General features: G+C 42.5%; 1 protein-coding gene across 2 annotated transcripts in view; it reads left to right on the top strand.

Moving 5' to 3' along the window:
- LOC121292757 (BRD4-interacting chromatin-remodeling complex-associated protein-like) overlaps positions 1-23,523 on the top strand; it is a 117,053-nt gene that overhangs the window by 21,212 nt on the left and 72,318 nt on the right. The window contains exons 4-9 of one of the 2 annotated variants that reach the window (XM_041215110.1): positions 7,214-7,411; positions 8,229-8,346; positions 9,549-9,594; positions 11,542-11,584; positions 14,204-16,243; positions 18,501-18,767. In XM_041215110.1, coding sequence (XP_041071044.1) covers positions 9,554-9,594; positions 11,542-11,584; positions 14,204-16,243; positions 18,501-18,767 — 2,391 coding nt within the window. In that variant the 5' untranslated portion in view covers positions 7,214-7,411; positions 8,229-8,346; positions 9,549-9,553. The remainder of the gene's footprint in view (positions 1-7,213; positions 7,412-8,228; positions 8,347-9,548; positions 9,595-11,541; positions 11,585-14,203; positions 16,244-18,500; positions 18,768-23,523) is intronic. The other variant, XM_041215111.1, reaches the window with a different exon arrangement.

Here is a 23,523-nt window from a genome sequence, read left to right as displayed (position 1 = left end):
ATTATCTATGGGGAACTCGGTCAGATAGTGTTCTACACATTAAACTTCATTCTGATGACACAATCCAAAATCCAACCAGTCAAGTGAACAAGCGATCTAAAACTATTGAGTAGAGAAAAATAAGGAATTATTTAAAATGGAAAATAAAGGAATTTGAGTTCATAAGAAGGTTGTGATTGTTTAGGACTGGATTCTTACTGGTGAGCGTGTAGAACAAATATTCTTAAGCAGAATAGTACCGGAAGGGATTGAGGCCACTATATAACAATCTGAAAGTAAATGTAGCCAATAATTTATCAAGAAATATGTGATATATATACGAATCAGTGTATCAAATGAGGCTGAAGCATGATATTTACTGCTTCCCTCACAACAGAAGTTTTAATTAAGAGGAATCGGTTGATGGTTCAGATCTTTGATGAGGTCCTTGCAGTAAATTGTATGAGATGATTCACACACTCCGCCAAATTGGGTTTAATGCCACTCTTTGGCTTCTGCTCTTTTTCTTGGGTGGGGGACAAAAATGAAGTTGTGCACAGCGCTCTACTAACTCTAAATCTGCCACTGGTGTGGAGCTCATTGATCGGATCTTGACGTGGCTAACAATGTAGTCAGTGCTTGATGATCGGTGCCAAGAGTGAACTTTCTACCACAGAAATTCATGTGCCAATGTTCACAAGCATAGATGCAGGCTTTCAGCATTACAGTAAAGTATTTGTGTTCATTTTCTGACAATGGGCATAATGCAAAAGTGATTGAAGGAAGCAAACAACCAATGTACTGAGAGTGCAGCTCCAATCACATTTCCTAACACATCTGTTGTGACATACATTTCCGCATGTGAGCTGAAAGGCGCAAGCACTGGTGGAGATGCTATCTTCACCTTTTAACATTTCAATGTCTGTTTATTGTGTGATTGTCCATTCCCATTGTGCAGCTTTATGCGATAGCTTTTGAAGAGGCCTCAGGTTCTCTGCACGCTTCGGAACAAATTTGTGATAAAAGTACCAAGGAATAGTGCCAACTCTTTCATGTTAGACAGGGCGGGAAATGCATGAATGATTTTGACGTGTGTAGGCTGTAATCCAGCTGCTGTCATTCTGTATCACAGTCAATCTTGGGTGCCACAATGTGTACTTGTCCTTGTTGAGCATTAAATTGTATTGTGCGAGTCGAGTGAGCACTGTTTATAATTCCTGATCGTGTCCAGCTTTGTCCCTATCATGGATAACATCATCAAGTAGGTTGGGCATTCCCCTCAATGTTTAACACAATCTTGTGGTATGCCCTAGGTGCTGAACTTAGTCCATAGGACATTCTGCAGTACTGAAACACAACACAACTCTGTGAGTAACAAAAGCTTTAAGATGTCGGCTGTATTCCAGTTGTGGTATCTGAAGATAGCTCCATCACATATCAAGTTACATGAAGACTGTGGAGTCGTGAAATGATGTGGATTGTTCTAGGATTGTAGGAAGTGGATGCTTTCTGGAATGATTGTTTTGTTGACTGCCTTAATGTTGTTGCAAAGTCTAGGTTTGCTATTTTTGCATCGTGCAATGACTAGGTTCAATATTCATGAGGATGAGTTGCTTAGCTCAATGATCCCATCAGCTTCAGGTCACATTGACAGAATTGACTTCTCAACATGAGGAGCATGACAGTACTCCTTAATCCTTCCAATTCCAGTAAATAAGGAAGGATGCTGTTGTGCATAGTCGGTGTGTACTCAGGTAGCGTCTTCAAATTTGAAGCTAATCTTATTGAACAGGTTTACCCCTATGAGGCTTGACTACATAGAACATGAACTTGTCTAGGTTATTGTTTTTGTAGTGCACTGGAACTATGATCCTTCCCAAAACTGACATAATCAAGTCACTGTAAGCTTGAGGAGTGTCTGTCTCAGGAGGAAAGAAATAGTTGCAAAAATAACAATTGTAGTTTGCTGCTCAGTGTAGATACTTTCATGCCAACATCAATGAGGAGTAATGCCGAGATGCCTGTGATTGCTACTGTGCAATTTGAAAGTTGACATGGTTCCTCACGACTATGCTATCACAAATTCATTCCTAGGCTTCTGAAAGATGCCACCTCTGACTGTGGAGTTCTCTCTAAGTACTGCACTGGAGTGTCAGAAAAAAATTGTGGTCAAATCTTTGGAGTAGAACTCAAGCCCACAACTTTGAGCGTTACTATTGAGGACCTGGGAGATAGATGGATGGAATTTGCTTTAAGAACAAATCCTAATTGAAATGTTTGCTAATTTTATTCCATTACTTATTCTACCAAACATTTGTGATGCTGATAGCACTGTTGCAGGCATGTCCCACAGTGGATGTTTCTTGCAGATACCATACTGTGTGTTGAACTGTACTGTATGTTGACTCTGAATCAATAGCAGTAATTTTTTTCAGCCGATACACTTAGCGGTGCGGCAAAGATTATGTAGTGCTCAAGAGGCTGCATGAAGAGTGACTCTGAAAAGCAACAGTATAATTATAGTCCTGGCTAATTAAGGGACAGATTTATAACAATTGTATAATGTTAATATGGGCTACTGTAATTAACTCCATTTTGCAAGTGTACTCCTGAGGTTTCTTCCCATTTGGGCACTGATGGGATGTCTGCTGAAAGCAAAGGAAATTATGTCCTGTTTATGTTACAGATTTTTCTCTAACTTATTAACAAAAATCTCATTTCTCATTTCTGTATGCCTTAAGCAGGCTAGATCAACTATGCTTGTCTATATAACTTTTCTTCTCCCTTACCCCCATGACTGGATTATTCCAGCAGGCCACAGGCCACACATGTTTGCAATGTGTGGCATGTGGTTATTTGAGACCAGAAGCTCTCCGCTGTTCACACAAATACTCTAGTCTTTCATACATTTGGCACAAATGCATTTGATTGCTTTAAAATATGTATAACAACACAGAATGAGTTGCTCCCTTTACCTGTCTCTGCTCGGGAATGAACAATTACAGCTTCTCCAGTCTCTCCACATTCCTGAAGCCCTTGAACCCTGGTACCATTCTCATAAATCTCATGTGCCCTCTCTCCAAGTCCTTGAATTCCTTCCTAAAGTGTCGTGTTCAGAATTGGATACAATAGTTGAACCGAGACTGAACCAGTGATTTTATAAAGATTTTTAAAAAATATTTTCTGGATTAAAACATTGCTGACAATGCCACAATTTATTATGCAGCCTTCATTGTTCTTGAGATGGAAGTTGTGTGCTGCCTTGAATCGCTGCAGTCCACCTGCTGAAAGTGCTCCCACAGTACTATCAGGGAGGGAGTTCCAGGATTTTGCTAGCGACATTGAAGGAACAGTAATAATATATATCTAAGTAAAGATGGTGTGTGACTTGAAGGGAAACTTTGAGGTGTATCTTCTACCTTGGTATTTCTAGGTGGTAGTGGTGCTGCTGAAGCAACCTTAATGATTTCCTGTAATGCCTCCTTATAGATAGTAGCCATGGTGTACTTGTGATGGAGGGAATGAATTTTTAAGGTGCCTGGCAGATGGGGTGCCAATCGAGTGGATTGCTTTGACCTGCATAGTGTTGAACCTCTTGAGTACTGTTGCAGTTGTTGCCATAACTTGTTTGCTTTTGCACTCAATGCCTCTATTTATAAAGTTGAAGATCCTGTATCATCTTTAAAACTGCCTTTTCAACTTGTCCTACCAGAAAGGGAATTTGTTTTCTTTTCTTCACTTCCTTGCAAAGAACAAAGAAAAGTACAGCACAGGAACAGGCTCTTGGGCCCTCCAAGCTGCGCCAATCATATTGCCCGTCAACTAAAGCATTTTGCACTTCCGGGGTCCGTATCCTTCTATTCCCATCCTATTCACGTATTTGTCAAGCTGCCTCTTAAACACCACTATCGAACCTGCTTCCACCACCTCCTCTGGCAGCGAATTCCAGACACTCAGTACCCTCTGAGTAAAAAACTTGCCCCGCACATCTCCTCTATAGTTTTCTCCTCTCACTTTAAATCTATGTCTCTTAGTACTTGACTCTTCCACCCTGGGAAAAAGCTTCTGACTATCTACTTTGTCTGTGCCACTCATAATTTAGTAAACTTCTATCAAGTCGCCCCTCAATCTCCGTCGCTGTAGTGAGAACAATCCGAGTTTCTCCAACCTCTCCTCATAGTTAATAACCTCCAGAGCAGGCAGCATCCGGGTAAACCTCCTCTGCACCCTCTCCAGTGCCTCCATTTCCTTCTGGTAATATGGCGACCAGAATTGCACGCAATATTCCAAGTGTGGTCTAACCAAGGTTCTGTACAGCTGCAGCATGACTTCCCAGCTTTTATACTCAATACCCCTGCCAATGAAGGCAAGCATACCATATACCTTCCTGACTACCTTATCCACCTACGTTGCCACTTTCAGTGACCTGTGGACCTGTACACACAGATCCCTCTGCCTGTCAATGCACTTAAAGGTTCTGCCATTTACTTTATAATCCCTACCTGCATTAGACCTTCCAAAATGCATTACCTCGCATTTGTCCGGATTAAACTCCATCTGCCATTTCTCCGCCCAAGTCTCCAACCGATCTATATCCCGTTGTATCCTTTGACAATCCTCTTCACTATCTGCAACTCCTCCAACCTTAATGTCGTCTGCAAACTTACTAATTAGCCCCGTTACATTTTCCTCCAAATCATTTATGTATACTACAACCGCAAAGGTCCCAGCACTGATCCCTGTGGAACTCCAGTAGTCACTCTTCCATTTAGAAAAGCACCCTTCCACTGCTACTCCCTGTCTTCTATGACCAAGCCAATTCTGTATCTATCTTGCCAGCTCACCTCTAATCTCGTGCGACTTTACCTTCTGTACCAGTCTGCCATGAGGGACCTTGTTAAAGGCCTTACTGAAATCCATGTAGATAACATCCACTGCCCTTCCATCATCTTTGTCACTTCCTTGAAAAACACGAGGAGTGAGACACGACCTCCCCTTCACAAAACCATGCTGCCTCTCACTAATACGCCCATTTGCCTCCAAATGATAGTAAATCCTGTCACAAAGAATTTTCTCCAATAATTTCCCTACCACTGCCGTAAGGCTCACCGGCCTGTAATTTCCTGGATTATCCATGCTACCCTTCTTAAACAATGGAACAACATTGGCCATTCTCCAGTCCTCTGGGATCTCACCTGTAGCCAGTGAGGATACAAAGATTTCTGTCAAGGCCCCAGCAATCTCCTCCCTTGCGTCCCTCAGTACTCTGGGGTAGATCCCATCTGGCCCTAGGGACTTATCCACCTTAATATTTTTCAAGACGCCTAACACCTCTTTTTTGATCTCAACATGATCCAGGCTATCTATATGCTCTTTCCTAGACAAATCGACCGCTAAGTCCTTTCAGCTCTTTGAGATATGTGTCATTCCTTACCAAGGGAGTGGCTATTGTAAAGCCTTCACCAACACTGATATTCCTGTTACTATTTAATAGGAGCCCCAGTGAAGCATGGTTCACTGTTGCTCTTGTCAACCAACACAGATTTGATCCAGCCCCTCTCTGCAATGGGTTGGCTTATAGGAAACCCACCATGTGAGGACTCACTGTAGAACATTACAAAAAGAGGCCATTCGGTCCGTTGTGCTTTTGCTGGCTCTTTGAAAAAGCTATCCAATTAGTCCCCCTACCTGCTTTTTCCCCATATCTCTCCAATTATTCCTTTTCAAGTTTTTATTAAATTTATTTTTTTGAAAGTCACTACTGAATCTTATTCCACCAACAACTCAGGCAATATATTCCAGATGATTAAAAATATACTATGTTTTGAAACAGAAGATTCTTCTTATCTCTTCTCTGGCTCCTTTGCCAAGTGCCTTGGCAAATGTTAAATGAAAGTACAATCCATTTACGAGTTAATCCTTCTCCACTGCACCCACCCCCACCAGCATCCTGAGGGCATTACAAGTCAATAGCCTAATATGAGACTAGAATCTCAAGGACAGTTAGGGATGGGCAACAATTACTGGCATTGCCAGCGAAGTTCACATCCCATGAAACAAAATAAATCACATGTAGGTCAGGGTTATGGTTCCTCATCCATGCTTTTGTTACGTCCAGCCTCAACTATTGCAATGGTTTGATGGCTTATCTTCCACCCTCTATGAACTTGAGTTCATCCAAATTGTCTCCTAACTTGCACCAAACCTAAATCATCCAACACCCTTGTGCTTGCTGACCTACATTGGCTCCCAATTTGTAACACCTTTGAAAAAAATTATCACCTTTGTTTTCAAACCCCTCCTTACCCTCTCCCCTCCCTATCTCTGTAGCTTCCTCCAGCCCTACAACCCTGTGAGAACTCTTCATTCCTTCAGTTTTGGCCTCTTGCGTACCTTCCACTCTCATCACCTCACTTTTGGCAGTTTTTAGCTGCCAAGGTCCCAAGGCTCTGGAATTCTGCCCCTAACTTCTCCGCCTCTACTTCTCTCTCCTTTAAGAAGCTTCTTAAATCCTAGGTCTTTGAGCAAGCTTTTGGTCACTTGTCCTACTATCTATTCCTTTGTTTCAATGTCGCATTTTGTTGGATAATGCTGGGTCCTTTGAGATGTTTTACAATGGTTAACGTGCTATATAAATGCAAGTTGTTGAAATGCCCTAGCTTAAACCTGGTGAGTCATCTGATGAATCTGTAACTTGAGAAAATTTGAGAGAAGGGGTAATCCAAGGACTGTCAGGTACTGTCAAGTGCGAATGTTAAAAGATTGTAGAATTTAAGATTATTAGAGACGAGGAATTCAACAAGGTCATGGAATAGAATGAGTTAGAGAACCAAAAGTAAGATGGTGAGGAGCATGAGCAGGAGGGTTGGGGGGGCGGGGGTGGGGGTGCAGTAGTTGGAACTTGTGCTTTTAATGGGAACAGAAATCATTGTAGTTTCAGTAAAATAAAAAGAAGGTTGTGATGGAGAGATACAGGCATGAGGCTGAGGGAATGATCAGGTGGCAAGCTTTCTCTTGTACCATGTGTAGATAAGAAATGGTCATCTAAAAGCATTATATTCCTGTTAAAAGCATTGCTCTCACAAAAATTATACACAGACAATATAACAATGGAAGGCCTAGTTTATTCCACTTAAGACAAATTTGAATATATGTTGTGAAGAAAATTCTTCACTAAGACGTAGGGACATAACTTATGTAAGAAGGTTAGAAATTGTTTTATTGTTGTTTCTAGTTTTTTACATAGAAGCAGCATGTGAAACCTCTCAAGCTCCCACTTGAACATGCCTTGTGGCCATCTGAACTTTATAAGCAGGGTCTGGGCAAACCCCAGACAGAAGATGCATGTGTTGGCAGGACTGAGTGAAGATTTCTATGTAGTCAATGCATTCTCAGGGCTGATCTACACTGGATGGGGCGGCACCTGAACTATGTGAGTTTATTGTGTCTTCTTGTTCAGAAGGTATAGAATGTTCAGTGAAGATTGTTAGGTACTTCCAGACTGAGGCCAATCTCGAAAATGGGTTATCGCAGTGTATTTGATCTGCTAATTGGTACATAACCACATAGGTAAGGAGTATAGCTAATTTCTTTTTGTCCTTTCTCACTCTCCCTTATTCAAATGAAATGAGGAACTGCGTAGAATGATACAGCACAGAATGAGGTCCTTCAGCCCAATGTTGCTGTGTTGGCTTTTTGAAAGAACTGTGCAATTAGTCTCATTCCCCTGCCCATTCCCAGGAGCTCTGCAAATTTTATTTTTCAAGTAATTATTCAATTCTCTTTGGTAAGTTACTGTTGAATCTGATGCTTCCTTCTTTCAGGCAGCACATTCCAGATCATCTCAACAACTCAGTGTATTAAAATATTCATCTCCTCACTCTGGAATTTGTAATCGTTCTTAATGCTACTTGTCAGCAGACACCTGATGACCACTAAATGTGCTTGAACACACCCTCTTCACAAATGATATATATATATCATTTTATCACCATGTATAGAAGGATCAGTCCTTTGATTCGGTGATAATATTCACACCTCTGGGTCAAAAGGTGCAGGGTTTGAATCCAGCTCCAGACAGTCCAGGTGAGTGCCCCCCACCTTCTCATTTTATGGGTTGTGGAAGCCCATAAAATCCTGCCACCGTATAGGACTGAGGCTCCTTCAGGATAGCTTTCAAAGCATGTTTTGTCCTCATCTCATTTTGAAACTTACACAGAAACTCGAAGCTTTTTTTTGTCTGCCAACAGAGGTTCATTGATGATGTCATGCTCTTCCATTACGGCCTGGACTTGGCGTCACGCCACGCAATTTGAACTCTGGACTGTTTTGGGCAGTTGCTAGAGCCTGCATAAGACATCCATCAATGTAAGTGTAACATAAGACTGTCACTATCAGGTGGCACTTTATTGTCCTGTACTAATAATGATCTGAGCTACATGGGTCAGGTGGTACCAGTACAGAGACCACCCATGGTTCATAAGATTTCCAGAGTTGGAGGCTTTTCAGAAAGTGGTGGCGGGGAAGGGATCTAGAGTATTGGTAGTCTTTAGCACGGCCAGGTCGAGAGAGACAGATAAAAGAATAGGGATAAGATGAGGAAAGGCACCTCAGGATTCCTATAAGTATAACAAATAATGAAGTAGATTGCTGTTGAAGCTTGTTACTTATAACTTATCTGATCAGATAAATTATATGAACACCGTGGGACAAAGAGAAATCTCATAGGATCAAAGAACACAGAAGGGGGGCATTCAGCCCATCGTACCTGTGCTGGCTCTTTGAAAATGCTAACAGTAAAGACCCGCTCCCCTGATCTTCCCCCATAACCCTGCAAATTTTTTGCCATCAAGTATTTTTTCCAATTCTCTTTTGAAAGTTGTATTGAATCTGCTTCCACCATTCTTTCATGCAATGCATTCCAGATCACAGCAGTTTGCTTCATTTATATACCATATTCATGCTTTACATCAGGGTAACTGGAGCCGAGAGAGGGATAACTGGAATTTACTCCTTCCTCATGCAAGAACACTGCTAGACCCCTATGTCTAACCTGTCTGAAATTTATAACTCAGCACAGGACAGTATGCAGTGCACTGAACTGGTTTCAGTCAGCTTAGAGAGGGAAATTTTCCAGAGTATTTTTTTCCCCTACTGCCCTGAGTTTTTCTCTGTTTTTTGCTACTCCCAGGAGATAATGTGGTTGTGAAGAAGGGATGGGGAGAGGGCCAGGGGAAGGAAGAAGTGCCCAGTTATGATGCTCCGGCCACCTTGAGTGTGGGGCAGGCTTGATGGAACAGCTGGTCTTTTCCTGCCTATTTTTTGTTTGAGTGTTTGTATATGTCTCCCTTATTGTGCGGTTCCAACTTTACATCTCGCTGCATTCTCCGGGTTCCATGGCCAGCACATTGACAAGTTATTTTTTTAAATAGATGTATATCTATCCAAAATACATAGGTTTAATAAAGAAATTTCTATTATTGGAGAGTAATCCCACAAGTGTGTGATTAAATGTTGGTGGAGGATGTGAACATTTATTCCTTTCATGAATTAAATGCCTTTTTCCACAGTTGTCATGGATGATGAAGATGGCAGGTGTTTGCTGGATGTTATTTGGTAAGTTTGTCTTATTATTAAACATGCTTTATCAAAAGGATAAACCCAAGTATCTGTTTACATCAGTGTATTATCGGAGTGATTTTGGTCAGGTGATTTAATCAAATAGCTAGAAGTACATTTCAAACTTTGTATTCCCAACCTCAATCATTGGTGTTGGCCAATTATAAAGAAAAACTTCAATACCATTAATTAATTTAGTCCATTAAATCGGCAGCTGGAATTGGAAAAAAATCTAAATTCATACTCGCAGCAAATGAATGGATTCAGTTAAAGCAGCAGCAATAAAATAGGCACAAAGGACATTGGAACAGGAGCAGGCCATTCAACCCCTCGAGCCTGTTCAGCCATTCATTTAGATCATGGTGATCTATATTTCAATCCAGAGCTGCTCACAGTAGTCTGGCAGTGGTCTAACCAGGGCTTTGTATAGCTGAAGCATGACCTCTACACCCTTCTATTATTGTCCTCTAGGTATAAAGCCTAGTGTTCCTTATTTTCATTATTTTTTGATGGATCTGTGTATTTGGACCCCAAGTCTCTCTGGACAATTGAGAAAGTAACCTGTTCTATCCTTTTGAGGTTTAAAGCGAATGATCTCACATTTGCCTAAATTGAAATCTATTTGCCACAGCTTTTTGCATCCATTAAATCTATCACCATGTCTTTGTAATTTTACACTTCCATCTACATGGCTCACAATGCTTCCCAGCCTGTTGTCATTAGCAAATTTGCATTTGTGGCTTTCTATCCCAACATTTAAGTCACTAATAAAGACAGTGAATAGTTAAGGCCACAACACAGACCCTCTTGGGACAGAATGAGGGGCATCTTGCCCATTAGAGTACCCACTCAATTTTTTAACCAGGTCAATAATTTGCCTTCAGTTTCTTGGGCTTTTTTTTGGTTAACAGCATCTTATGAGGGACTTCATCAAATGTTTTCTGGAAGTCTATTGAATAAAAATACAAAGACAGTCCTGTTCACCACATTAGGTGCCTTTTTACAATATTCAATCAGGTTCATCAGACATGGCCTATCCTTTACAAATGCTAGCCCAGCTCAATCTCTAAGGTGATGCTCCCTTGCTCTGGACTCTCCCATTAGAAGAAATAGTTTCTTTGTATCTACCCAATTAAATCCTCTTTATCATTTTAAACACCTTAATTGGGTCACCCCTCAGCCTTCTAAACCAGAGGGAATGCAAGCCAACCTCTCTTCGTGATTTAACCTTTTAGATGTCTGCATCATCCTGGTGAATCTGTGCTATATCCTCTCTAAGGCTAATATATCCTTCCAGAGGTGCAGTGCTAAGATCTGAATGCAGTTACCCTAGATGGGGTCTAATCAATGCTCTGTATGACTGAATTATTACTTCCTATCCGTTGCATTTCAGCCGCCTTGGAATAAAGTAGACCAGGATTCAAATAACTTTTTGATTACGTTTTGTAACTGATACATTGATACATTGAGTGACTAAATTACCAGGGGACTTGAGTATTGCTGAAAAAAGAGACATGCGGTTGAAGCTTTTCATCTTGTACTTATCAGGACAGACAAGAATACCAAAATTTCAAAGGGAGGAACAATTTATATTGCATGAGTGATATTTGCAGGCAAAAGAAACATTTCTGAGGGATTGTGCCTTTTTTGAATTAAGCAGAGGCATGTGGGACAATAGGTTTCTGGTACGTTCTCCATGGCAATGCCACGATTAAGTTTATTTACCAATTAATCAGCACGCTTTTCTCATGCAGTATAAATTGTTGCTTCCTTTGAAATTTGGCATTCTTGTGTCTCTGTCCTGATGAGTACAAGGCGAAAAGGTTGGACAGTATGTCTCTTTTTCAGCAATACTCAAATTTTTTACTACCCCAGCATATTTCATGAAAGGCTTCCTTCAGTAAAACCACAGCATTTAACATTATCTTCTGTTCTATGCTGCAGTGACCCTCAAGCCCTGAATGACTTTCTGCATGGAAGTGACAAGGTTAGTACATGCCCATCCGTTACTGCTTTTGAAATAGTCTTCATTAATAATAAACTTGGAGATTTACTGGAATAGTACCAGGGATGAAGAACTTCAGTTTTGTGGAGAGAATGCAGAAACTGGGTTTTTTTAAATTCGTTGCTTGGATGTGAGCATCACTGTTTAGGCCAGCATTTATTGTCCATCCTTAATTGCACTTGAGAAGGTGTTAGTGAGCTTTTTTCTTGAATTGCTGCAGTCCATGTGTTGCAGATACACCTACAATGCTTTTAGGGAGGAAATTCCAGAATTTTGATCCAACGACAGTGAAGGAACGACGATATATTTCCAAGTCAGGATGGTGAGTGACTTGGAGGGGAACTTGCAGGTAGTGGTGTTCCCATCTATCTGCTGATCTTATTTATCTAAATGCAGGAGGTTGCGTGCTTGGAAGGTGTTGTCAAAGGAGCCTTGGTGAGCCATGCAGCTTGTAGCTGGTACACGCTGCTGCTACCATGTGCCATTGGTGAAGGGTTTTGAAGATGGTGGATGCAGTGCCGATCAAGCAGGCTTCTTTACCTTGGGTGGTGTCGAGCTTTTTGAGTTTTGCTGAAGTTGCACTCATCCAGGCAACAGAGAGTATTCCATCACGCTCCTGACTTAGAGCCATAGAAAGTTACGGTGCAGAAAGAGGCCATTCAGCCCATTGTGTCTGTGCTGGCCAAAAAAAAGAAAAAATAAACTAGCCACTCTTTTTAATCGCATTTTCCAGCACCTGGTCTGTAGGCTTGCAGGTTACAGCACTTCATATGCAGATCCAGGTACCTTTTTAAATGAGTTGAGCATTTCAACCTCAACCGCCAACTTAGGCAGTGAATTCCAGGTGCCATCACCCTCTGGGTGAAAAGGTTTTTCCTCATGTTGCCTCTAATTCTTCTACCAATCACCTTAAATCCATGCCTCCTGGTAATTTACCCCTCTGCTAGGGGAAACAAATCTTTCCTGTCTACCTTATTTAGGCCCCCTCATAATTTTGTACATCTAAATTAGGTCACCTCTTGGCCTGCTTTGTTCTAAGGAAAACAACCCTAGTCTATCCAGACTTTCCTCATAGTTGCAGTTTTCAAGCCCTGGCAAAATTCTTGTAGATCTCCTCTCTGGAGCGATTGTGTCCTTCCTGTAAAGTGGTGACCAGAACTGTACACAAAATTCCAGCTTTGGACTAACCAGCATTTTATGCAGTTCCATCATTACATCCCTGCTTTTGTATTTAATACCTTGCACAATAAAGGAAAGCATTCCATATACTTTCTTGACCACATTGTCCACCTGTCCTGCCACCTTCAGGGACCTGTGGACATGCACTCCAAGGTCTCTCACTTTCTCAACCCCTCTCAGTATCCTCCTGTTTATTGAGTAATCCCTTGTTTTGTTTGCCCTACCCAAATGCATTACCTCACGTTTTTTGGGATTGAATTGCATTTGCCACTTCTCTGCCCACTCAACCAAACCATGAATGGTGGACAGGCTTTGGGAATTTAACTGTATATAAAAATATATACTGTAGCAGTCTGTGCCCATATGCAGCAAGACCTGGACAACGTTCGGGCTTGTGCTGATATGTGATGCGAATGTTACTTGCCACTTAAGTGCCAGTTATTGACCATGTCTAACAAGAGAAAATGTAACCATCTCCCTTGACTTTCAATGGAATTACCATCTGGTAGTTTCATAATCATTATTAATGAGTCTAGCATTTTATTCCAGATTTGTTAGTTAAAGAAATCTACAGTACCCCAGCTGCCACGGTGGGATTTGTTCTCCTATCTGCAGAACATTAGTCCGTGCCTCTGGATTGTTAGTCCAGTAACAGTACCACTGTGTTACTATATAGCAGAGAAGATTAAGGGGAGTGTTTTTAGAAGTACAGAATGTGAAGGGTTTTGATAGAGTGAATAAGGAGAAATTGTTTCCACTGGCAAGAGGATTGGTAACCAGATTACACATATTTAGGATTATTGGCAAAGTAACAAGAGGAGTTGTTAGGATCACAAATGCATTGCCTGCAAGGGCGGTGGAAGCAGATGCAATAATAACTTTCACAAGGCAGTTGAAGGATAGCAACAAGGAAAGAGCGGGGGCGATAGTTCTAATTAGTGACTCTACCAAAGTGTTGGCATAGGGACCTGGGATTGACTGACTCCTTGTCCACAGTGTGATTCCATTATTTATTTTTCTCTTTGTAACGTCATACAGGAGATATGACTAGTTGTGGATCTGAAAGTCTATTAATTTTAGTTTTGTTCTAAACTTGCCAGTTTTAGGCAGCCTGGTGACACAGCCGATTAGGGGCTAATGCGGAGATGCTTCTTGTCTAAGAGGGAGGGGGAATCAGAAAAGGGAGCGTGGGCCACAAATTAAATTGACAGCAAGTGGAAGCCAGTCACTGATCCTTTTTTGTGTTTGTGATGAAAATTCATTCAGCAACAAATCAGAAAATGTTGACTTTTTGTTCTGTTTTATTTTAGGATCCCCTGTTAAAGTGTTTTGCTACCCCTTTTCTTCCTTTTGATTGACCTGTTCCCTCCCAAACTCCTCTCAATATCTGTATAATTAGTAAAATGTTTCTCTCGGTTTCAGGGCCAGCTAGCATTGGCCAGTGAAGGAATCAACAGCCAGGTGCCCTCATCCACCAGCTGCGTTGACATCTCCTTCCTTGAAGATGACATCCTTGGGTCACCAGGTAGTTCTGGCATTCAGCAGAATGCAGAGGAGCCCTGCGATATCTTGCAGCAGAGTTTGCAGGAGGCCAACATCACGCAGCAGACTTTGCAAGAGGAAGCTGACCTGGCAGCCAGCGTGCTACAGATACAACCCTACTCCCACCCACACCCTGCAAGCCAACCTGCTGAGGGCAACCCCCAGCTCCTGGGGACCATTGGCACAGACTTCAGTGGGTTATCCCAGCAACAGCAAACTGCCATAATCACACAGCAGCCTCTGCTTCAACAACCAGTGAATACTCAGTTTGTCAATAAAACCATTAGCGTGCAACGCTTGATTCAGCAAGTTGGATTGAATAGTGTTGCAATACAACCGATAGCCAGCATTCAGACCAATGGCAGCCCCAGAGCCTGTGGCATTGGACAGATTCAGATGGTTGACCAGCATGGTGGTCAAGCTACCGTAATGCCTGTTGGTCACCACCATCAGCAAGGATTATTCGCTAAACCTGGCCTGACATCCCAGATGTCTGCCCTTCCTTCAGAGAGTTACCTTTCTGCCTCGCCTTCAGAGTGTCAGGTGACCCTAAGCTCATCAATTTCTTCACAGTTCCAAAAGACTGTCACAAGCGCCAATCTAAATGGAAATTCGCTGTTTGCCAATGCAAATCTCACACAATCAACACAACAGGTTGTTGCTAGGCCAACGATCAGTAACCAGGTGGTTCACACCCCAGTATTGACCCAAATTATTCAGAGGACTCCGACTCCAATTCAGCCAAAGCACCGTGTGAATATCCAACCCAAACTCGTCCAGATAAGTCCAAAGCCTTCATTCAACCCAAACTCTTCTGCTCTTCAGACAGCATTAAAAATTCAAACAGAAACCACCCTGCAGCAACAGAAAACTCAACAGAACTTGACTTTTGTAGCAGGAGCCTCGGGTCAGAACGTCCTGCTATCAACGCAAGGCCCAGCAGTTGCTCAGACTATTGCTGCCAATCTGATCAAACAACAACCTCAACAAGTGCAGTCCAACGTGGGCAAACCAGTCAGTGTTCAAGTTGTAAACCAGGGGAGTAGTATAGTAATCCAGCCTCAATCAGTACCTCAGGCTGTGATCCCAGGTCAAAGCCAGTTTATTTTACCAGGGCAACTGGCCAACGCAGCAGCAGGCAGTATTCCCCAGCAACTTCCTGCAATTCAACCTGGAACTGTCTTGACCGGCCAAAGTGCAGCAACACCGAATCTCCCTGGACAGCCAGCCGCCAATCACGTTATGGGGTGTCAGGCATCTTCTAGTCAACTAGTCAGCAGCCAGTCCTTATCTGCACAGATCCTGACTGCTCAGCATGTGGCGGGACAATTGATTACCGGCCAGGCTAACTTTGGCCAGGTTTTTGCAGCGTCAAACACACAGCTGACGGTTGGCCAAGGAACAGCGCATATTTTATCTGGACCTTTGCAACTACGGCCCAGCCAGCTGGCTCCATCTACACTATTTCAGATGCCCACCCAGCTAGGTGCTGGCTTTTCTTCACAGTCGCACCCGTCTGGTCAACGCATGGTAGTACAGCCTGGCCCAACTGTCGTACAGGGTGTCTCATTGCCAAATCAGATAACTGTGCTCAACAACACTGGCCCTTTAGGACCATCTATGAATGTTCAGCAGGTGAGCACCAATGCCCCCAAGAGCAATATTGTGAAGTCACAGACTTCCACTGATGCTGAGATAACATCAGCTCTTGGACTACAGCAGACAGACGCTTCACCCCAGTGTCATCGACGTACTCAGGCCCAATCTCAGACCCAACTGGTGGAAATTCAGCAGTCTACTCCATTATCAGCTGCAGTCTCACAACCAAACACCACCTTAGCTGAAAACCATGACAAATCCATCAACCAGCAAGGCATGGGATCAGCACTCAATGCCGACCAGCTTTTGCTTTTCCAACAGGTCAGTACCTTGATATTTTAACAGATACATTGATACACTCCTGGTCAAGTTTATATTCATGTAGCTAAGACATGCTTTAGGAATGCAATATTTTCCCATCTTCAGCCAGTGGTCTAACTAATTGGGAATCCAGATATGGCCAATTGCATTTCTGATTAAAAAATTCTAAAAATATAGACACTGTAAATCCTCACCCAAAATATTGAAGGTCCATTGAAATTTTGAAGAATTTGTGAGGTAACAGGATCAAAGATTGGGTAGTGAAGTTGAGAGTCATGACATAATTAAATGGTGTAACAGGCTGGAGGGGCTGAATGGCCTCCTTCTGGTTCTGGACTACGTTTACAAGTATGGTATCAGAACTGAGAAGATACACCTATCATGAAGAATCAAAGATCAAAGAAAAGTGCTCTTTTCTCTAGGGTGATTTGATAGAGGTCGTTAAAATTATGAAGGGATTTGATAGCGTAGACAGGGAAGATGCTTCCATTTGTGGGGGTGACCAGAGCAGGAAGATGTAAATATAAAGATGTTCGCTAATAAATCCAATAGGGACTTCAGAAGATGCCTCTTCACCCAAAGTGGTGATAATGTGGAATTTGCTACCACATGGAATGGTTGAGGTGAGTAGCAAAGGTGAATTTAAGGGGGAGTTGGATAAGCACATAATGGAGAAAGGAATAGAGAGGTATGTTGATGCAGTTAGATACAGAGGAATGGGTGGAGGCTCATGAGCATAAACAGCAGACAATTTGGGCAGAATATCCTGATTCTGTGTAGTAAATTCTATGCAGAGATCAAGACCATTTGATCCACTACCTCCTTCCCTTCCTTAGCCCACTGGGATAAACTTCCTTCAAAGTTCTCTCCTGTCCTAGCCCTGAATTTTCAGCTTTCGCTAGGTTCTCTTCTATTTTCCTATATACCCTCTCCGAACACAGTTTGTTCATGAGAGCCACCATGTTAGTTAATATTATTAATTATTTTCTCACCTCAGGTACTGCCCCACACGTCACCTCTATAATCTTCCCCCAGCCTTACAGCCCCCGGAGATTGCTGTGCTCTGCCAATTCTGGACTCTTGAGCATTCCTGATTTTCAGTCACTCCACCATTGGAGGCTGTGCTTTCAGCTGCCTGGGGTCTAAGCTCTGGAATTTCCTCCTTAAATCTCTACCTTGCCACATCTTCCTACTCCTTTAAGGTTTGACCAAGCTTTGATTTTCTGACTTAATATCTCGTGTGGCTGGATGTCAATTTTTTTAATTGATAGTGTTTGTAAAGCACCTTGGAATGCTTTGCCATATTAATGACACTAAATAAATGCAAGTTGTTGTAATGTGGGAAGTACATTTACTAGCTGAACCATTAGTACGCTTAAATCTGTATCACTGATAAAGATGGTTTCTATTAAATCTACGACAGCCTTTTTTAAAATTCTTTCATTGGGTGAGTGTGCTTCAGCAAGCCTCCAGCGTTTATTGCCCATTCCTAATTGGCCTTGAGAAGGTAAGGAGTTCCAGGATTTTGATCCAGTGACAGAGAAGGAACAATGATATATTCCTGTTAGGATGTTGTGTAGCTTGGAAGGGAACTTGCAGATAGCGTTTTCATGCATCTGCTGCTCTTGCTTTTCTAAAGGTAGAGGTCGTGGGTTTAGAAGGTGCTGTTGAAGGAGCCTTGGCAAGTTGCTGCAGTGCATCTTGTAGACGCTACACATTGCTGCCACTGTTCGTCAGTAGTGGAGGGAGTGAATGTTGAAGATGGTGACTGGTGTGCTGATCAAGTGGGCTCCTTTGTCCTGGAATGTGTCAAGCTTCTTGAGTGTTATTGGAGCTGCACTCATCCAGGCAAGTGGAGAGTATTCCATCACACTCCTGACTTGTGCTTGTAGATTGCTGGACAAGCTTTGGGGAGTCAGGAGGTCAGTTACTTGCCGCAGAATTCCAGCCTCTGACTAACTCATGTAGCCGCCATATTTATTTAGCTGGTCAAGTTAAGTTTCTGGTCAATGGTAACCCTGTAGGAGCTTGATGGTGGAAGATTCAGCGGAGGTAATGCCGTTGAATGTCAAGAGGAGATGGTTAGGTTCTCTCTGGTTAGACATGGTCACTATCTGGCACTTGTGTGACATGAATGTTATTGCCACTTATTAGCCCAAGCATGAATATTGTCCAAGTCTTGCTGCATTTGGACATGGATTGCTTCAGTATATATTTTTATGTACAGTTAATTTTTTTAAAACCTTTTCAATTACAGAAAGAGCAAAAGCAACAACTCCTTTACCAGCAGGCCCTGAAGCTCCAACAGGAGAAAGGCCTCTCGCTGACCTCTTCCAATGGCTTGGCAACATCGCTCACTGCCAACAGCGTCCCAACGTCTGTTATTGTCAGCAGTGGGATTGGATCTGCAGTACAAACCAGCAGCATCCTCATGCCAGCAAGCACTGTTCTAATGGAGCCCAAAAACCAAACAGTCTTACCTCAGAGTCAGCCCAGCCACTTTCTGCCAGCTTTGGCAAGCCAGGTATGAATTGATTCCTAGTCGCAGCAGCTTTAATTGTGCAATTACATGTTCATTTCCTTTGTCCTGAAACAAACCAGGAATAATAAATCTGGTGTCAAGGTGATTTTCAGCCTAGAATTATTCATTTATTGAAACTCAATTTACCCTATGTCAGTACATCATTGCTATACTCCTTCAAAGCAATAACAACTTATTTATATAGCATCTTTAACGTAAAATATCCTAAGGCACATCACAGGACCATAATCAGACAATAATTTGACATCACACCATGTAAAGTGACCAAAAAGTGGTCAAAGAGGTAGGTTTTAAGGAGTGCCTCAAAGGAGGGAAAGAGCTAGAGAGGCAGAGAGGTTTATAAAATCATAGAATTCATGGAAATTTACAGCATGAAAGGAGGCTATTCATCAACTCGCGTGGACATGATGGACCAAGTAGCCATCCAGGCCGGTCCCACTTTCCAGCTCTTGGACTGTAGCCTTGTAGGTTATGGGAATTCAAGTGCATATTGAAGGTTTTTTAAATGTTGAGGGTTCTTACCTCTACCACCCTTTCAGACAGGGTGTGTTCCAAATCTCCACCAATCTCCTGAATGAAAAATTTTCCCCTTGAATCCCCGCTTACCCAAAACTTGTGTTCCTGGCTTTGGATCCCCCAACCCAGGAGAAAAGTCTCTTCCTCTGCACTCTACCTAGAACCCTCACATTTGATACTCTTCAATTCGGTTTCCCCTCAGCATCCTCCGTTCCAAAAAACAAACCTCATCTATCCAATCTTTCCTCATAACTAAAATTTTCCAGTCCAGACAACATCCTCATAAATCTCTTATGTATCCTCTATAGTGTATTCACATCTTTCTTATCGTGGGGTGACCAAAAATTCATGCAGTACTGCTGCTGTTGCCTAACTAGTATTTTATACTGTTCAAGCATAACTTCCTAGCTCTTACATTCTATGCTTCAGCCTTTTGGCTGCCTTACCGCCCTGTTCAGCCACCTTCAAGGATCTTTGGACATGGACTCCAAGGTCCCTCTGTTCCTCTACACATTTCAGTATCTTGCCATTTATTGTTATTGTTAGCCTCCCCCAAATACACTACGTCACACTTCTTCAGATTAAATTCTTATTTGCCACTGTTCTGCCCACATTGATATCTTCCTGCAGGCTACAGATTTCTTCATTATTGATCTCAAGACCAATTTTTGTATCACCTGCAAACTTCTTAATTATAGCCCTTACATTCAAGTCTAAATCACTGATACGTACCACCCCTTGCTTTAAGGGGCCTATTACTGAGCCCTGCAGAAACCCCCAAAATAGCCTTCCGGTCACCTATTGACCATTATTGTTTGCTTCCTGCCTCTGGGCCAATTTTGGATCCAACTTGACACTTTGCACACTGGTCATAAAAGTAAAAGCCTCAAGGCAATGTGGGACTTTATCAATAGCTTGCTGAAATCCATTTGGACTACATTAAATATACTACCCCCATCAACCTTCTTTGCTACTGCCTCAAAAAATTCAAGCACAATAGTCAGACGTTCCCCTAACAAATCTGTGTTTTATTTCCATGTCTTTATAAATGGAGAGTTATTAATCCATGTCTTTATAAATGAAGAGTTATTAATCCATGTCTTTTTAAATGAAGAGTTATTAATCCATGTCTTTTTAAATGAAGAGTTATTAATTCATGTCTTTATAAATGAAGAGTTAACTTGTCCTTCAGAATTTTCTCCAATAATTTTCCAAAAATTACAGGCTGACTGACCTGTAATTACTCGGTTTATCTCTTTCTCCCTTTTCAAACAATAGTACACAGTGTTACCTGTCCTCCATTTCCAAGGTGCCACACTTGTAGCAGAGAGGATTGGAAAATGATGGTCAGCGCCTCCACTATTTCTTCTCTTGTTTCCCTTAACAGCATTTCATCTGGGCCTGGGGATTTATCCACATTCTAAGATGTTAAATACTTCTCTCTCATTATGTTAATTTAATCTAATAAACCACACTCCTTCTCCCTGATTGCAATGTCTGTATTGCCTCTCTCTTCTGTGAAAACAGATGCAAAGTATTCATTAGGAACCATACCAACATCCTCTGTTTCCACACACAGGTCGCCTAATGGTTCCAAATAGGCATTATTCTTTCTTTCATTATCCTTTTGCTCTTTATATATTTATGAAAAAATCTTTAGGTTTTCCTTGATTTTATTTGCCAATACTTTTTTTCCATGGCCCCTCTCTGCTTTCCTATTTCCTTTTTAATTTCACTGCCACACTTTATATACTGTAGATTTTCTGCAGTATTGAACCCTCAGTATATCTCATAAGCGTTCTTTTTTTAATATTATCCTGCCCTTTAATAGCTTGGCATTCAGGTAGCTCTTAATTTGCTGGTTCCATGTGTTTTCTTTAAGGGATTATCACAGAATCACAGTGCAGAAGAGGCCCTTCAGCCCATCAAGTCTGCACCGACACGTTAGAAACACCTGATCCCACTTACAGCACTTGGCCCATATCCTTGAATGTTATGATGTGCCAAGTGCTCATCCAGGTACTTTTTAAAGGCTGTGAGGCAACCCACCTCCACTACCCTCCCAGGCAGCGCATTCCAGACCGCCACCACCCTCTGGGTAAAAAAAGTTTTTCCTCACATCCCCCTGAAACCTCCTGCCCCTCACCTTGAACTTGTGTTCCCTTGTGACTGACCCTTCAACTAAGGGGAACAGCTACTCCTTATCCACCCTGTACATGCCCCTCATAATCTTGTACACCTGGATCAGGTTGCCCCTCAGTCTTCTCTGCTCCAACAAAAACAACCCAAGTCTATCCAACCTCTCTTCATAACTTAAATGTTTCATCCCAGGCAACATCCTGGTGCATCTCCTCTGCACTCCCTCCAATGTAATCACATCCTTCCTATAATGTGGCAACCAAAACTGGCATTCAGGTAGCTCTTAATTTGCTGGTTCCATGTGTTTTCTTTAAGGGATTATCACAGAATCACAGTGCAGAAGAGGCCCTTCAGCCCATCAAGTCTGCACCGACACGTTAGAAACACCTGATCCCACTTACAGCACTTGGCCCATAGCCTTGAATGTTATGATGTGCCAAGTGCTCATCCAGGTACTTTTTAAAGGATGTGAGGCAACCCACCTCCACTACCCTCCCAGGCAGCGCATTCCAGACCGCCACCACCCTCTGGGTAAAAAAAGTTTTTCCTCACATCCCCCTGAAACCTCCTGCCCCTCACCTTGAACTCCAGCTGTGGCCTCACCAAGGTTCTATACAACTCCAACATGACCTCCCTACTTTTGTAATCTATGCCTCGATTGATAAAGGCAAGTGTCCCATATGCCTTTTTCACCACCCCACTAACATGCCCCTCCGCCTTCAGAGATCTATGGACACACACGCCAAGGTCCCTTTGTTCCTCAGAACTTCCTAGTGTCATGCCATTGATTGAATACTTCCTTGTCAAATTACTCCTTCCAAAGTGTATCACCTCACACTTTTCAGGGTTAAATTCCATCTGCCACTTATCTGCCAACATGACCATCCCACCTATATCTTCCTGTAGCCCAAGACACTCAACCTCACTGTTAACCACTCGGCCAAACTTTGTGTCATCCGCAAACTTACTAATCATAGTCATCTATGCTGTTTATACTGGATACTGGCTTCCAGTCACTAAAGCATCCTTCTGTCAGCACCCTTTGACTCCTACAACTGCCAACTTTGAATCCACCTCATCAAATTACCCTGTATCCCATTGCATTTGCCTTCTTTATAAGTCTCCCATGGGGCACCTTGTCAAAGGCTTTGCTGAAATCCATATAAACAACATCAGCTGCACTGCCCTCATCTACACACCTGGTCACCTCCTCAAAAAATTCAATCAAATTTGTTAAGCATGACCTCCCTCTGAGAAAGCCATGCTGACTATCCCTGATCAAAGCTTGCCTCTCCAAGTGGAGATAGATTCGCTCCTTCAGAATTCTCTCCAATACTTTCCCTACCACTGGCCTGTAGTTCCTTAGCTTATCTCTACAACGCTTCTTAAATAGCAAAACCACATTATCTGTTCTCTAGTCCTCTGGCACCTCCCCCGTGGCCAGAGAGGAATTAAAAATTTGAGTCAGAGCCCCTGCGATCCCCTCCCTTGCCTCCCTCAGCAGTCTGGGACACAAATCATCCGGACCTGGAGGTTTGTCCACTTCTAAGCCTGCCAACACCTCAAATACCTATATCCATTTGCTCAAGAACCTCACAGTCTATCTCCCTGAGTTCGATACCTTCATCCTCATTCTCTTGGGTGAAGACAGATGTGAAGTATTCGTTCAACGCTCTAGCGATGTCCTCTGGCTCCACTCATAGGTTGCCCCTTTGGTCCCTAATGGGTCCTACTCTTTCCCTGGTTATACTTGCTTTGAACTCTCACTATCTCTTCTTTGAATGTTGCCACTAATCTGGCACTGATTTACCTTCAAGTAGCTGTTTCCAGTTCACTTGAGCTAAATCATGGCTCAGTTTAGGGAAGTCCTGGAACTCCCTCCCTAACAGCACTGTAGCTGTACCTACTTCACATGGACTGCAGTGATTCAAGAAGGCAGCTCACCACCACCTTCTCAAGGGCAATTAGGGATGGGTAATAAATGCTTGCTCAGCCAGCATCACCATGTCCCATCCAAGAAAAGCTGAAGGCACGATGGCCAGTGGTGGGGATGGCTAGATTTTTCACCAGGTCTGGAAGCATC

The sequence above is a fragment of the Carcharodon carcharias genome, chromosome 20 (assembly GCF_017639515.1).
Source record: "Carcharodon carcharias isolate sCarCar2 chromosome 20, sCarCar2.pri, whole genome shotgun sequence".
In the NCBI taxonomy this organism is placed as follows: domain Eukaryota; kingdom Metazoa; phylum Chordata; class Chondrichthyes; order Lamniformes; family Lamnidae; genus Carcharodon; species Carcharodon carcharias.
Note: the sequence above shows the minus strand (reverse complement) of the source record. Positions and strands in the feature narration are given on the sequence as shown.